Below are 13,614 nucleotides of genomic sequence, written 5' to 3'. Positions count from 1 at the left end.
TTTACGAGTATATTTCGGGTGTGGCTCCCTCCATTGCGCTGGAGAATGGTAACCGGGTAGACAATGGATTGGTTATTCGAGTCTCGCTATTGTATTTTTTTCGTTTAATGTTTTTCTTTCGGTTCGAATACGTACATTGTTGAACGATAAAATTCGACAAATATAAGCGAATTAACTTATACATAATCATAATTTTTATTAAACTACACGTCTTCTTGTTTCTGATTTCATGTAGCACAGAAAAAATCTCCGTTTTCGATGCATACATAAATTCTCTGTTATCGATTTTTTATAAACTTGGTAATATATTTATAATGTTTTTTAATTAATTCAATCTTTATTAACAATATTTTATAAAGTATCGTTATTTATAATCTATATTTGCAAAGAAATCCAGTATTTTGCATGAGACGTGTAATTAGAGACAAGAAGACGGTCGTTTTTCATATGTGTTAAGTAGCATACGTTTCGCGAATTTTATTTGTAAAGCACGTAGGTAATTGAAATAAGCGAAAAAAACAATAAAACGAAAGAAACCATCAATCCGTTGGTTACCTGATTGCCATACTCCAACACCACCGAGTGAGCCACACAGCCTGGTCTGGAAATAGCCTTGATTTTAGCGAATTAAAATTCCTCGGAAATTTTCAAAGTCGATTTTCTCCCAAATTTTTGGAACTGTACTTCACGTACCATAAATATAAAAAATTACAAAATTCGGTTTGCTAGGTGGTGTCCTTGTTAGACTGTTGCGGTAGCTTTGAGGGTCTTTCGCGTTCGTTCTTTATTAGTTGCTGGGACATCGATTCTCACTTCAATTCACATTCTGCGAAGAACAGGAAGTATTGTAAAGAAGAAACTGACTAGTCCGGATAAGACTATGGAAAACACTGGTAGCATAAGACAAGTTCTGGTTGGGAGCACATTGCGATCTGCTCGATGACACACACGTGAGTCAAGGCTATATCGCACATTAGTGCTCACAATTTTCTAAAAAGAATTTAGAATTTCAGCCATACAATATGTGTATAGTTCAACAGCTTAAGGCTTCAGATTATGAGAGAACTGCTTGAGAGTGCTATTTGAAACAAATGAAAACTCAATAATCGTCGTGAGTAATGAGGCTCATTTTCGTTTTAGTGGTGCGGTCAATAAACACAATTTTCAGTGCTCGTCCAATGTAAAAATCACTGAAAGACTTCAGAGCGTTCAACAGAAGTCCGAGACTCTCCCTTACAGTTTTGAGATGAAGACAGTGCTACTGTTAACAGTGACCGCTGAACGTTTTGTTACCATAGTCAGCACTTTCTTGTGTCTACAGGTGGTAAGATGATATCCACCCAACTTTCGAAAAGTTTATTCCGAAAAGAATGATCCACTAGCATATAGTAGAAATGACAATCAAGATGGCTCATCGCATATTTCAGGTACATTGGCCCTAAGTTCTGAAAATTTGATTATATGTTTATTTTTTTCGAGATACCTCATATCACATCTCTACACTCATAAAGATCCCATATCAACCTATCTGAAGTAGGTAACGAAGCAGGAAGAGGCAGAAATTGATCCTGACGTTTTGACATTCGAATACACGGTTTGCGAACAAAGAGATGAAAGCTATATTAAAGGAACTGGATATCATTCCACTAACAAGCGTCTGCGAGCTCCTGGTTTGGTTACTTTTTGGTGAGTATATTTCGATTGCCGTACAGCCGTGAGTTTTGGAGTGTCTGACCTGAAACAGAAGTGTGTTACACGTTGGCAAAACCGTTTTTAAAACGCGCCAACTGTTGAAGCAAGCTTTTGGGGGCAGCGCTTTGGATAAGAAACAGTCTTACGACTGGAATAAGCGTTTAAAAATCGTGCGATGATGACCGTTGTTGGCCACCAACCACCTACACACTACAAAATGTTCAGAAATTTAGGGGTCTGCGTAGACAGATCTTTACAACTCTTCGGAAATAAGTACATGTGAAGATATTGTGTTGGAAGAATTGAACGTGAGAAGGATTTCAGTGAAGCCTGTGTCACGATTGCTTCTAGTCGATCAGAAGCAACATCACGTGGGAGTCCTCAGGGGACTTTAACAATTGCTTCAAGACGATCCAAACTTCCTTTCAAAGAGTGTCTCTAGTGACGGAAATTGGGTTTATGATTACGACTCTGGAACTAAGTAGCAGTCCTTATAGTGGAAGAATCATGCTTCACCTCGGCCAACAAAAAGTAATTTGCATACCGGTTCGATTGTTCATAAGGAATTCATTCTACGTGGTCAGATGGTCTATAAAGCGTTGTCTCGATGCTCCATGACGTTTGAGGGAGCAAATGAGGAGGAAATGTCCACAGACGTGGCGTACAAACGACAGGCTACTGAACCACGACGATTCAACTCCGTATGCAGCCTAAATTACTTAATAATTTTCGACCAAAAACAAGATGGCAGTTGTTTTCCACCTACCGTGCGCGTCAGAATAGCTCCAAGTGCCTTGTTACTTTTCCCCAAAATGAAAATCAAGCTTAAAGGACAAAGATTTTTTGCAGTGGAAGAGCTTCAAGTGGAAATGCAGAGGGTATGAAACATCACAACTTCCAGGATGAACCCTACAAGTGTCAGAAACTGTCATAATGGAATTTTGAGCTAACTTCGAGTGCTTGCAGAAAATAATAAATAATTGAGGATGGGCCCGCCATTCTGCAAGTTCATAATTATTGTTTTGCTCTAATACCCAGTAGGTTTCTGCACTGTTGTGGAATTCTCGGTGAGCTTTTTTCTTTTATTTTTCTGAAATAAATACTTACAGATTATATTTAGGTTAGGAAATATGTTACTTCGGATTTTATTGTTTAAATTACGCATGTACCTTAAATTTTACTTATTGTATGTCCTGTAGCAGCCAATCGAAATTAACCACAGGTCGAAATTAATGCACCATGTCATCTACAAACATAAGGGATGTTAGGATTTTCGATAGACTTACCGGCGGATCTGCCATCTCTTTTAGGAAATACTCAAACGAATGTGGTTAAAGTGTTAAAGTTCTGTGACTTGTCCAATATTTTTACCAAGATTTTAGGGTGAGGGTCTTAATATGTTCACAGGGTGACTGGCTCGTCCATATTTTACGTAAGTGGCCAGCCAGTGTCAATTTCATGTGGCATCCTTCACGGTCCTTTCTCGTTTTCCTTGCGCTCCATTTTCTTATCCAGCATTTTTCATATTTTCCCGCTTTTTTGCCAGTATGCTTCCATTTTACTAAAGTTGCCCACATTTGTTTCTTTTAATGTGTGTCAGGCCGCTGATGACCTCGAGTTGAGCGCCCGTAAGACCCAACACACACACACACACACACACACACACACACACTACATTGAAATTTTGTTTATAGTCCAATATTTGAAGTATATATTCCGGTAAAAACCGTGGCACATATCCCCCTTTTTTTGGCTTTACCATTGCTATATTTGGCTTTACCCTGAGCTGTGGCTGGTTTTGATTTGTGTGCAGAACTTGATTTTGTTGTTATTCTGTAGTTGAAACGACCTGTAGGCATTGGTGGGACTACCAGCCATCACCATTTAGTTGTAATATGTATACGCTACTTACGAAATTTTCACTGGAACGTTAGATATGGATTTCGTTGACTGCGCACACTTTAAATTGATCATCAGTGTCATGCATAGTGACAAAATTTACAAAGTTCAGCAACAAACTCAAACAGCCATTTCTAATTTATTTTAATACGGAATGCATTTAGAACGAGCTGATAAGAGCAATCGTAACAGTGAACCTGGTTCATATTCCGATCAGGTACATTTGCATAAGCAAATCAGGATAGCCTACTAAATACATTGTGGCTGTGATCGGGAATATTCCGAGTCTAAACTATATAGAGGCAGTGACTGCCTGAAATGCTTCGTACAGGTAAGAAACAGGTGCTGCTACACTTTCAACTACCTACTTTTCAAGGTCACCCATCTCTGACATCAGACGCATATGGTGACAAGGAGGGAGGGGAGAAGGATGAGCTTGAGGGTGCATGTGTGTATGAGACAGAGATGGATGACCTAGAAAACTGGTTGGAACTTGGTAGCTGAAAGCATAGAAATCCTTGTTTCTTAGCTATATGAACAAAGTTAACGGTAATCATATTTTTTAAATTGCTCTGATACGCTTCTATGAGGAACTTTCACATTTGTCTTCGTTGCAGAACTTTATAATACCTGATTGGGGGTTACATTATACAACTACTGAATAGACGGTGTGTTTGACCCTGTCGAAGACTGTTTGAGTGTATTAAATGTCCAAAAACACTATTTACAAAGTGCTCCTCTGTACTCTGAGTCAACTACTTTTATGTAGTGTAAATTATGGGATAGCTTACAGAACGGTTGCTATGCTGTATTTAACAGTGATCTGCAGTCTGTCTACAGGGGCAATAAAAATGCATGAAAGTTGGCTGGTGTACAAGTAACCCTTCCAGTTAATCAAGACCGAGAAAGGATTACAAATTATGTTCTGTCTGCCTAGATTTTAATCATTTATTTGTACACTATGTGGAAATTGATAACACACAGTTTCCAACAAATATAAGTATTATACAGAAGAGTTATAATGAAGCTGGAGAAACAGATTTTTCGCAATCCAGGGTTTGTTCTCCACAATACCCCAAATAGATAGAGCAAAATTAGGGCTCGTTTCCATGTATAATATCATTCCACAAGTCTTAAGAAAAAGAAAAAAATGTATTGTAAAGACTTAAGCGATTCTCTAGTAAGGACATTACTCCTTTAAATGCATGTGTTACGTGTACACAAAAGAAAACTGCAAATGCAGGAAATAGAGGTCAAAAGATGAAACTGAAATATATATCAAAAACAGTTGCCACAAAGGGAAGTTCTTCATACGACTGACGAATCAAGATATCGGCTTATACTGTACATACAAATGGAAAGAAGCCATTTATTGGAGTACTTGCAGAAATTAGAAATTAGTGCTCCTACGATGTTTACTATAGTGAAGGGTAACGTAATCAGACTGAGGATGAGTTCAGGAGTAACCTAATTAAGTTAATAAGTATATACCTACCTACAGTATATAGTTTAAGTTTTAAAAATTTGGCACCCAGAACAAGTTTTCGTTGTTGTACAGTTGATATTTGGCTCTGTTGACTAATGAGTTTGTCGATCATTGAGTTTATTATTTCAAGCAGAGGAATGTATGGCAATAAGTCATGACATAGAAATAGTTTGCTTCTTCGCATAACCATAGTGAGCCGTACATGTCAATAAGTACCTCTTCCGCATGCCATCTTTGCCTCTAGCGTAGGGCGTGCCGTTCTCACTTAAGCAAGTTGCAGTGTGGGGAGTGAGTCGGACGGAGGCAGGCGGCGCAGCAGAAAGGGCTCTTCAGGCACGGCGTGTTGTGATTTGGGCCGTGCAGTTTCTCTTCGGCATTCCGCTTGGGGCCGCGCGCCCTAGAATAAGTTGCATCCTGGCGGGTCCGGAGGACACCGGGCGGACGAAGCTCTTCCTCCTTCGGAAGTCCGTGGTTGCGGCGCCTTGGCTAAGAGAGAAGCGTGCCTTCTTAGAACTATGGTGAGGAACCTTGCCTCTGTTGACCGAACTTAGGGACAGTGTGAGATTTGCAAAATGTTCCTTTCTATTGTCTTTCCCAGCGCGTCGCCGTCTGCTTATGCTCCTTACCCGCCTTCATGGCTTTTAAAACTCTAAAAATACCGGCTCAATTTTCCTGTTTGCTTAAACGCCGGTCGTCGATTCGTTGAGTGTAAGAGGCCTGCAAGTGTTTGTACCACCTGCTTATTAAGCCAGCGCAAATTCGTGATTTTCTGATTCTACACAGTGTTTCTACCTTCTTGTATATGATAGCTTTGTGGACTTTGATTTAAGTTATCCCAGTTATTACTGTTGAAAGGGTACAGTACCGCCCGACATTGAAAATAGGTACAACATTCTTCGTTATTCTTGTCAGAACAACATATTTTTTGTCCATTATAATTATCCGGGCTGTTATGCCGTGGTCGGTTGATGAACTCTGTGTCGATTCCCAACGTTTCGTCTCCGACTGCGAGAGACATCTTCAAGGGGGTTCGTAGCTCAATGGATGGTCCAACACAGCCACTGGCTCAGTCAGTAGCGAGCCAGTGGGTGTGTTGCACCTTCCATTGAGCTACGGACCCCCTTGAAGATGTCTCCCGCAGTCGGAGACGAAACGTTGGGAATCGACACAGAATTCATCAACCGACCATGGCATAACAGCCCGGATAATAATAATGGACATCATATTTCCGGCCGTGAAAGTCTACATTTTAGTAACATATTTTTTGTAATAATAACTCAGTTTCAATTAATACACCGAAGCTGGATACCAGTGTAGGAAAGAAGGACAATTTATTTATTTAATTGATCACATGTGCACTCCCACAAAATAAATCCCTATTTATTTAATTGATCACATGTGCATTCCCACAAAATAAATCCCTACATCCAATTTGGTGAGATCTGTGAAATGAGTGAATGTATGGTCGTCTGCTAACCGCAGATAGTGAATGTGAATATATGATCATCTTTGAGACGGTCCTTTGGTCACCTTTGGTGGAACCGAAGAGATGAAATTTACCAGAGCTTTGAGTGCCTGAAATGTGGCTGACCAATACGGTAGCAAGGCGCTCCCCCACTTCGGCAGAGGTGCGAGATGACCTGAAGAACGACCATGTTTTCAGCACTCTGGCGCTGGATCTTGTGTTGGTAAGACCTGATTAGGTGTGCTCCATAAAGACAAAAGAGTGGAGAGAATGGTATGCATGTGGAATACTTAAGAGTAGTTTGGAATAATAATTTCTCTATTTCAGGAACTTTTGTGGGGAGAATTAAGTGTCAGGCAGGTAATACTAAGGGGATCGTAGTAATCTTCGGAAGTGACCAACGGTCACAATGAAACCACGTGTAGCAATGAGTTGAAATACTTCCGAGTGCTAAAGTTTAGCTGAATTACTGGCGTGTGTACTATAAGTTTGAAATATTTAAGAAATGGCGTGTGCAGGACTTGAATTAGAGACGAGCACTTCCAAGTGGTGAGTACTGTGTGAGTCTCAATCTGTGTATGAGACAAAGGATAAAGAGAAGTACTCGTCCATGGTATCAGTTGAGGACTCTCGTGTGTCACGAATATGTTCTTAATATTACTTTGCGTGTTATTTTTCCGTGTGACGCTTGATTCAAACTATAATACTCTGAGAGTGAAGCAAGGTGAGTCAGCCGTCTATCCAGCAACGCCACTTGGCTTGCATTGCACAGGAAGACGTGCATGTATCATCCAGAGTTCATAGTAGGAAAGAAAAGTTACGAAGTGGGGCAGTGTCGTGTGAAACTGGGATGAATACTAATTGAAGTGGGAAAGATGAAAGTGATGTGATTATAAGGTTGTGACTATTCCTTGTGTTGTATTTCATGTTGCCAGTGTGGTGTATTTCATGTAATTTAAGTACGTGTGGTTTGCATGGGAGAGTAGCAAGATAGGTTCAGAGACAGTGGGTTATGCATGTTGTAACCTCCCAACAAAATAATTTAATTAATTAAATGAAATGGAAAGGGAGCCATAGTGTAACCTCCCAACAAAAATAATGTTTAATAATAATGCAAAATGGAGCCAAGCGTAACCTCCCCACAAAAATTAAAAAAATGATAATTGACCATGAACCCACAATAATATGAATTAAATAATGAACCATGAACGAAATGTAAACTCCCAACAGAAATGATAATATCTGGTAAATTTAATAAGGACAGCAGCGCTGACCTTCGGCCCTGTATTCTGAATAAAAAAGCAAAAATTCTTACCTCAATAAAAACTGCATCTATATCTGGTCTTAATTATACATTCTTCAACACAGCTTCGTGCAATGCTGCAGTATATATATATATATATATATATATATATATATATATATATATATATATATATATATATATATATATATATATTTTTTTTTTTTTATTCTTGGAGGGAATGCATAGGAAATATTCTTTAAATTGAAATGAATGTTTTTCTTTAAAAGAGTTACTTTATAAAAAAAATTATTATTGGGACATTTTTTGAATAAATTAATTACAATTAACATACATTATTAGATATGCGCAAGGCTGCTTCTTTACCTTCTACAACAATACTCATCGTCCAGAATCCTGACCAGAGTCGCGAGCAGAGCACACAGCCGACGCATGCCGACACCCGCAGGCTACTACTGTCCACTCGCTACTAAAGCCGACCACTACTACTGCAGACTGACTACTACTATATCCGACTGACTACTACTGTCGACTCGCGCAGACTAGCACTGTCCACTCGCGCAGTCAAGCGCAGACTCGCGACAACCAACAACTAACAATAAACTACTCTCTGGTCAGAGATTCTGTCATGCTTCGCCCATCGCCGGCGAAGCATACTCCTTACAATGTTCCTTTTTGTACCGCTCGGGCTGGAGGAAATTTTCCTGATGATGTGTGTGAGAGTCGAAGTGTGAGATATAGCAAAAGATCCACCATCCTATCCAGAAAGTGCACTGTAGTGTTATATAATTTTGAGATCATAAGATAGAGAATCATCAATGTAAAGCCATGGCCACTGGGCGGAGTTTCTCATGTGTAATTGTTGTAGAAAATGTAATGGTGTGTTTAGGTTATAGAATTTATCGGAATAAAAAAGATAGTGAAAAGAAAAAGATTGGTGGCCTTTCCCTTCGAATAGTATGTTGTCATGATATCCAGACTTTATAATGTGTGCGCCATTCATATTCAGTACGATGGCCACGTCTTGATCAAAGCCGTTGGGTAAGAAAGAAAATGTGGTATTGCCAGTGCATAGTGAACAGTCAGAGTTGTGTAAATTACTAATAGTCAGATGTGAGTTATCCGTTTGCGTAATATTCAAACAGGAGAATAATTTGCAACTTAATTGTGAGTACTAGAGCTCATGTTACTCGATAAATAAGAATGAAACCACTCGCTTGGCAGACCACTCATCTTGCAGGCCTGACTGCTTGATGCCACAGTATGAGCAAGGCATGTGGGTGCCTCTCACTGAGAGTGGCTTTGATGCTTGCTAATTAAATTGTTAGTTATGGAAGAAAGAGATTTATGCCAATATCTTGGTATTTAAGGTACTGTCTGCTAATATAATTCAAGTACGTTTGTCAACCGTGTGCATCTATTCAAGACTTGTTGATTTTCCGTCTCGCGACCAGTATACATCCCTCAATAAAGTCTTCGAATGAAGTACTTGGGATACAGTTTAAATTCACGACATCCAGGAATACATAGCACTGTACGACAATATCGTTTATTTTTTAGGGATGTATTTGGGGCCTGAAGATGGCATAGTGGAATGCAGAAACTGGTAGTCAAAATAAAATAACATCTCAATTACACAGCTGCTGGCGAATTTAATTGATAATATATTGTGTTCAGTTCCATACAACAAGGTGAGCTGCCAAATTGTTTGTGACACAAATTCTTCTCGTTGTAGCTGTAGTTCTGTAGCATAGATACTCTGTTAAATTTCTACATCGTTCTTCTGTCACAAAGCTTGTACCAAAACACATTCTGTGTCCTAATAATTACATGGTATGTCGTTATAGGAATTAAAACTTAATGGCAAGTGGTTAATTCTCAACGAACTAAAACAAATTTCTTTGCCTCTGTGATGTGTGTTGTTGAAAGTATTCGCTTCCGTAAAACTCATTTGTTGTCTTTGAACATAGATATTTTCATAAATATAGACAACATTTTTGGTTTCCTATGTTTTTATCAGTACAATGTGGGTCAATGTGACAGTGTTTTAAATTATTATTACTTGAAAGGAATGTAAACACTGCAGCATGTGCTAGTGAATGCGCACATTTATGAAATGTGATCATTTTTGAGCCCTGTTGTTCTTTTAATTTATTGTATCGCGTGGTGAGATGTAGTGTGCATGCGAATAGCTCATATCAGTATTTTGGGATGAGTTATTTATATTCTAAGCACATGTTCGGGCTATTCTGAGGGTACTTGCCTTGTGAGTTTCCTGTAGAGTCCTTAGAAGCCTGTAACAGAAATTATGAAACACCTTGTAGGACTACGGATTTCATTAACAGTCAAGTGAGTAAGAGGGAGAGTTGACCTAGAGGAGTGCCTACGAACACGTGATGTTTCCTGGTGGATTCTTGTCTAGTGTTTCATCCAAAATTTTATCAAGAGGAACCAAAATAAGGGCATATGAATCTGTAATGAGACCAGTATTGCTACACTTATACAGAGAAGAGGTAATGGTTTCCGGAAATAAAATACCACGGAACGTATTTGGACCATTTTATGAGGGAGGAGAATGGCGAAGAAGAAAGAACAGGGAGTTCAGGAAGGTATATTATGAAAAACACATATTGTTGCGGAAGCCAAGACAGGAAGGCTGACATGGACCGGGTATGTCTATAGAAAAGAGGGGATTTAGACTGACAGAAGTGTCAGAGGAGAAACCCGAAGGCAGAAGACCTTTAGGGAGATAGAGGGGCCAGGTGGCCAAAAGACTTCGGATACCTGGAGCAAGAGAAGTAGATGTCAAGGGCAGAACGCTGTGGCGGAGGACACTTTACGGTACCGACTGCGGTTTGTGGGGCTAGGAGAGTGAGAGTAAGAGTTATTACGTCAGTCTAGTGACAGATTTTAGAAGGAATGCGCACTACAGACCACCATAAGCAGTTTCTGGCAGTTTCCCCAGTTTCTGTTGTCACAATTAAGTGGTGCATAATATGGTAAAGCTATTTGGATACATTGTTAATTCTTCAGCTAAGTAATTTCATTGTGAATAATTGATATGTATTTCTAGAAATATTTATATAAATTTCGGACTATTAAACCACAGTTTGTCGATGGTGTACCATTTTCTACCCTGAAACAGAAGAAGATATTTTACCATGCAACGTGTGATACTTGCAAATGAACTACAATTCTAACTGTGTTGGAAATGGAAAATTGTGTTAGTTTCCAACAGTTTTATTTCAAAATGTATTTAACTTGTATCTGGTTTTGATATTACTTCGGCTTAATTTGATTTAAAGGAGCTCCTCTTCCGAGCCGTGAAGGCCCAAAGGATGTCTACCAGCCGCCGTGTGATCCTCGGCCTTGCAGCTCATGATTATGCAGTAAGGAGGGTCTTGTAGTCAGCACAACGCTCTGCTGGCCGTTTGGCAGACTTTCCAGACCGTGTGCGCTGACGACCTTGCTGTCGTGCACCCACAAAACCACCCTACACCCTTTCCAGACCGTGGAGCCGCCGCTAGTCAGTCAGGTAGCTCCTCAGTTGGCATCACGAGGCTGAGTGCACCCCGTAGCTGTCCTCCCACAAGGAAAAAAAATCCGTTTCAATATTGGAAATCGAACGGCAGTCCTCTGCATGGCAGCCATCTATGCTGCTCACTCATCTAGACCTTGATTTAGTTTCACTTTCTGATAATTGTTGTGTAGCACAGTAATAATGTAACTGATGTATGATTAAATACAGTATTGGCAAGATTTTCTCGATAGCAACGCTTTAAATTGAAGTAAAACACTCGATACAAGACAGTGTTGTACCTGGGAACATGTTTCCATGTTTCAAAGAAGAAGAAGAAAAAAAAACTTAATATTCCGGAGTAGTGGTTGTAATTTCAGAAAAAGACTGCAACTCTTAAAAAGTGAATGCCGTAATTTGAAAATGGAATAAGAAAAATGTATTAAAACTCTAATACAGGGCTGACTGAAGGCGAAAGTTTGACAAGTCTACCAACGTATAACACTCTCCTCTACTGTTCATTTCAGAATGTTCGTTCAGCTTCGGCCAGTCTGGAAAAAAGCTTAGCTGCCCTGTCATATCCTCTTTATTCAGCTACGAGGGGAGTTCAATAAGTAATGAAACACATTTTTTTCCGAAAGGAGATCGGTTTTATTCAGGTTTCCAATAAACCACATTGTTCCGCACTCTTCCGGCTACAAAACCCTATTTTCCAACATAATCTCCTCTCAATGCGACGGCCTTATGACGCGTTTCTGGGACGGCCTGTGTGCCCGCATGGTAGCATTCTGCTGGTCGACGTCAGAGCTAACGTCTTGCTACATCAGCTCACTCCCCATCATCCATGTACTATTTCCCGCGGAGTGCATCCTTCATTGCGCAAACAGATGGAAGCTCTTTAGAGTCTCCTCTTAGGCAGCGAGTAACCCAGCGGGCAAACACCTTTCAGTACCTCGACTGATCGCCAAGTGTGTCTGCACTACCAATAGAGAGCAGCACGATGTCGATAGTGATCCACCGACCGCTTCGAATGAGAGTGTCCGCACGTCCCGACACTGGAGGAGCTGTGCGCGACCGGGCGACACCTGTGAGATCAGACAGGTTTGTGCGACCTTGTTGCGATGATGACAGACGCCTCCCCCAACGACTCACCTTGCTTTTGTTCACTGCCAGATCTCCGTAGACACTTCGGTGCTCTGGTTTTCAGCCTATAAATCAGTGACAGCTCTGTTTTGGGAACGCACCACCGCTACAGACGCCACCTCGAAGGCTACGTATAGCGCCTCAACCAGTCAGAACTTCAAGAAACTGTAGGGACTGCAGCGGGAATATTCCACGATGTCCCACAACAAATGCCGGATTTATTCAACTGAAACTGGCCAAGAGAAAAGAAAACTTGCGTTACTTATTGACTGCTTCTCGTGGTTCCATGTTAGTCCACAAGGTGTACCCAACGGTAGCGAGAGCGAAGGAATCCTCACGGCGCTGACCTAACGAGTGGAATCCGCCGACAGAGTACGCGGCTTTGTGGGTCGAGGCGGGGCTGGCTACCTGTCGGGCGGCAGAACGGCGCTGGTTCGCCTCCTTTGAGGGCCACCGCCGGGCCTGCCGCCCGCGCAAGCAGGCAGTCAGGCTGCGGCGCGGCGCTGCGCTGCGCCGGATGCGAGCGAGGGGAAGCGGCCGCTGACAGCTGTATCAATCAGAAACGTCGCCGACACTCTCAATCAATTTCCGCGCCGCTGTGCAAACTCCGGCTAAGTGCAGACGCCGCTGTTTACGACGCCGCGCCGCGCCGCGCCGTAGACGCCGCCGCTGCCTCTGGCGCCAGGTCCATCCCGCGGCGTCTTCGTTAGCCGCCCTGAAAGACCTGTCTGCGCCAAACACTGTGCGCGAGGGGAAAAATGTCAGCGCCCCGCAGCTCGCCGATAAATAACCTGAAATAGCGGCCCGTGCGCATTCCGGCTCGTTCGTTTTTCTATTTTTTTTCCTCTCTCGCTCTGTCTCTCTCTCCCTCCCTCGCTCTTTCTCTCCCACCTCCACTCAACGTCTCGTACATCGCTTTCTGAGGAAATAAGTTTAGTGGAAAACTATTTTCTTCGGGAAGAGTTCGTTCCTGCCTCTGTCACCGAAGTTTCCCGCCATAGATGTTTGTCTTCAAAAGTTTCTGTAGATTACAGTGATCGCCTGCCAAACTCAGTTACATTCACACTTAATATTTAACCTCGTCTCCACCGCATCTTCATCGAATATTGGTAATGGTTAGTATAGCAGTACTACGATTTGTACATATA

At 41.3% G+C, this 13,614-nt stretch overlaps 1 protein-coding gene across 1 annotated transcript in view; it reads left to right on the top strand.

The window, feature by feature from the left end:
• LOC126199531 (uncharacterized) overlaps window positions 1-13,176 on the top strand; it is a 240,416-nt gene extending 227,240 nt beyond the window's left edge. Inside the window, exon 15 of the mRNA XM_049936451.1 lies at window positions 12,838-13,176. Within this exon, the coding sequence (XP_049792408.1) occupies window positions 12,838-13,176 (339 nt within the window). The remainder of the gene's footprint in view (window positions 1-12,837) is intronic.
• The last annotated feature ends 438 nt before the right edge of the window (window positions 13,177-13,614 follow it).

This window comes from Schistocerca nitens, chromosome 8 (genome assembly GCF_023898315.1).
Source record: "Schistocerca nitens isolate TAMUIC-IGC-003100 chromosome 8, iqSchNite1.1, whole genome shotgun sequence".
In the NCBI taxonomy this organism is placed as follows: domain Eukaryota; kingdom Metazoa; phylum Arthropoda; class Insecta; order Orthoptera; family Acrididae; genus Schistocerca; species Schistocerca nitens.
Note: the sequence above shows the minus strand (reverse complement) of the source record. Positions and strands in the feature narration are given on the sequence as shown.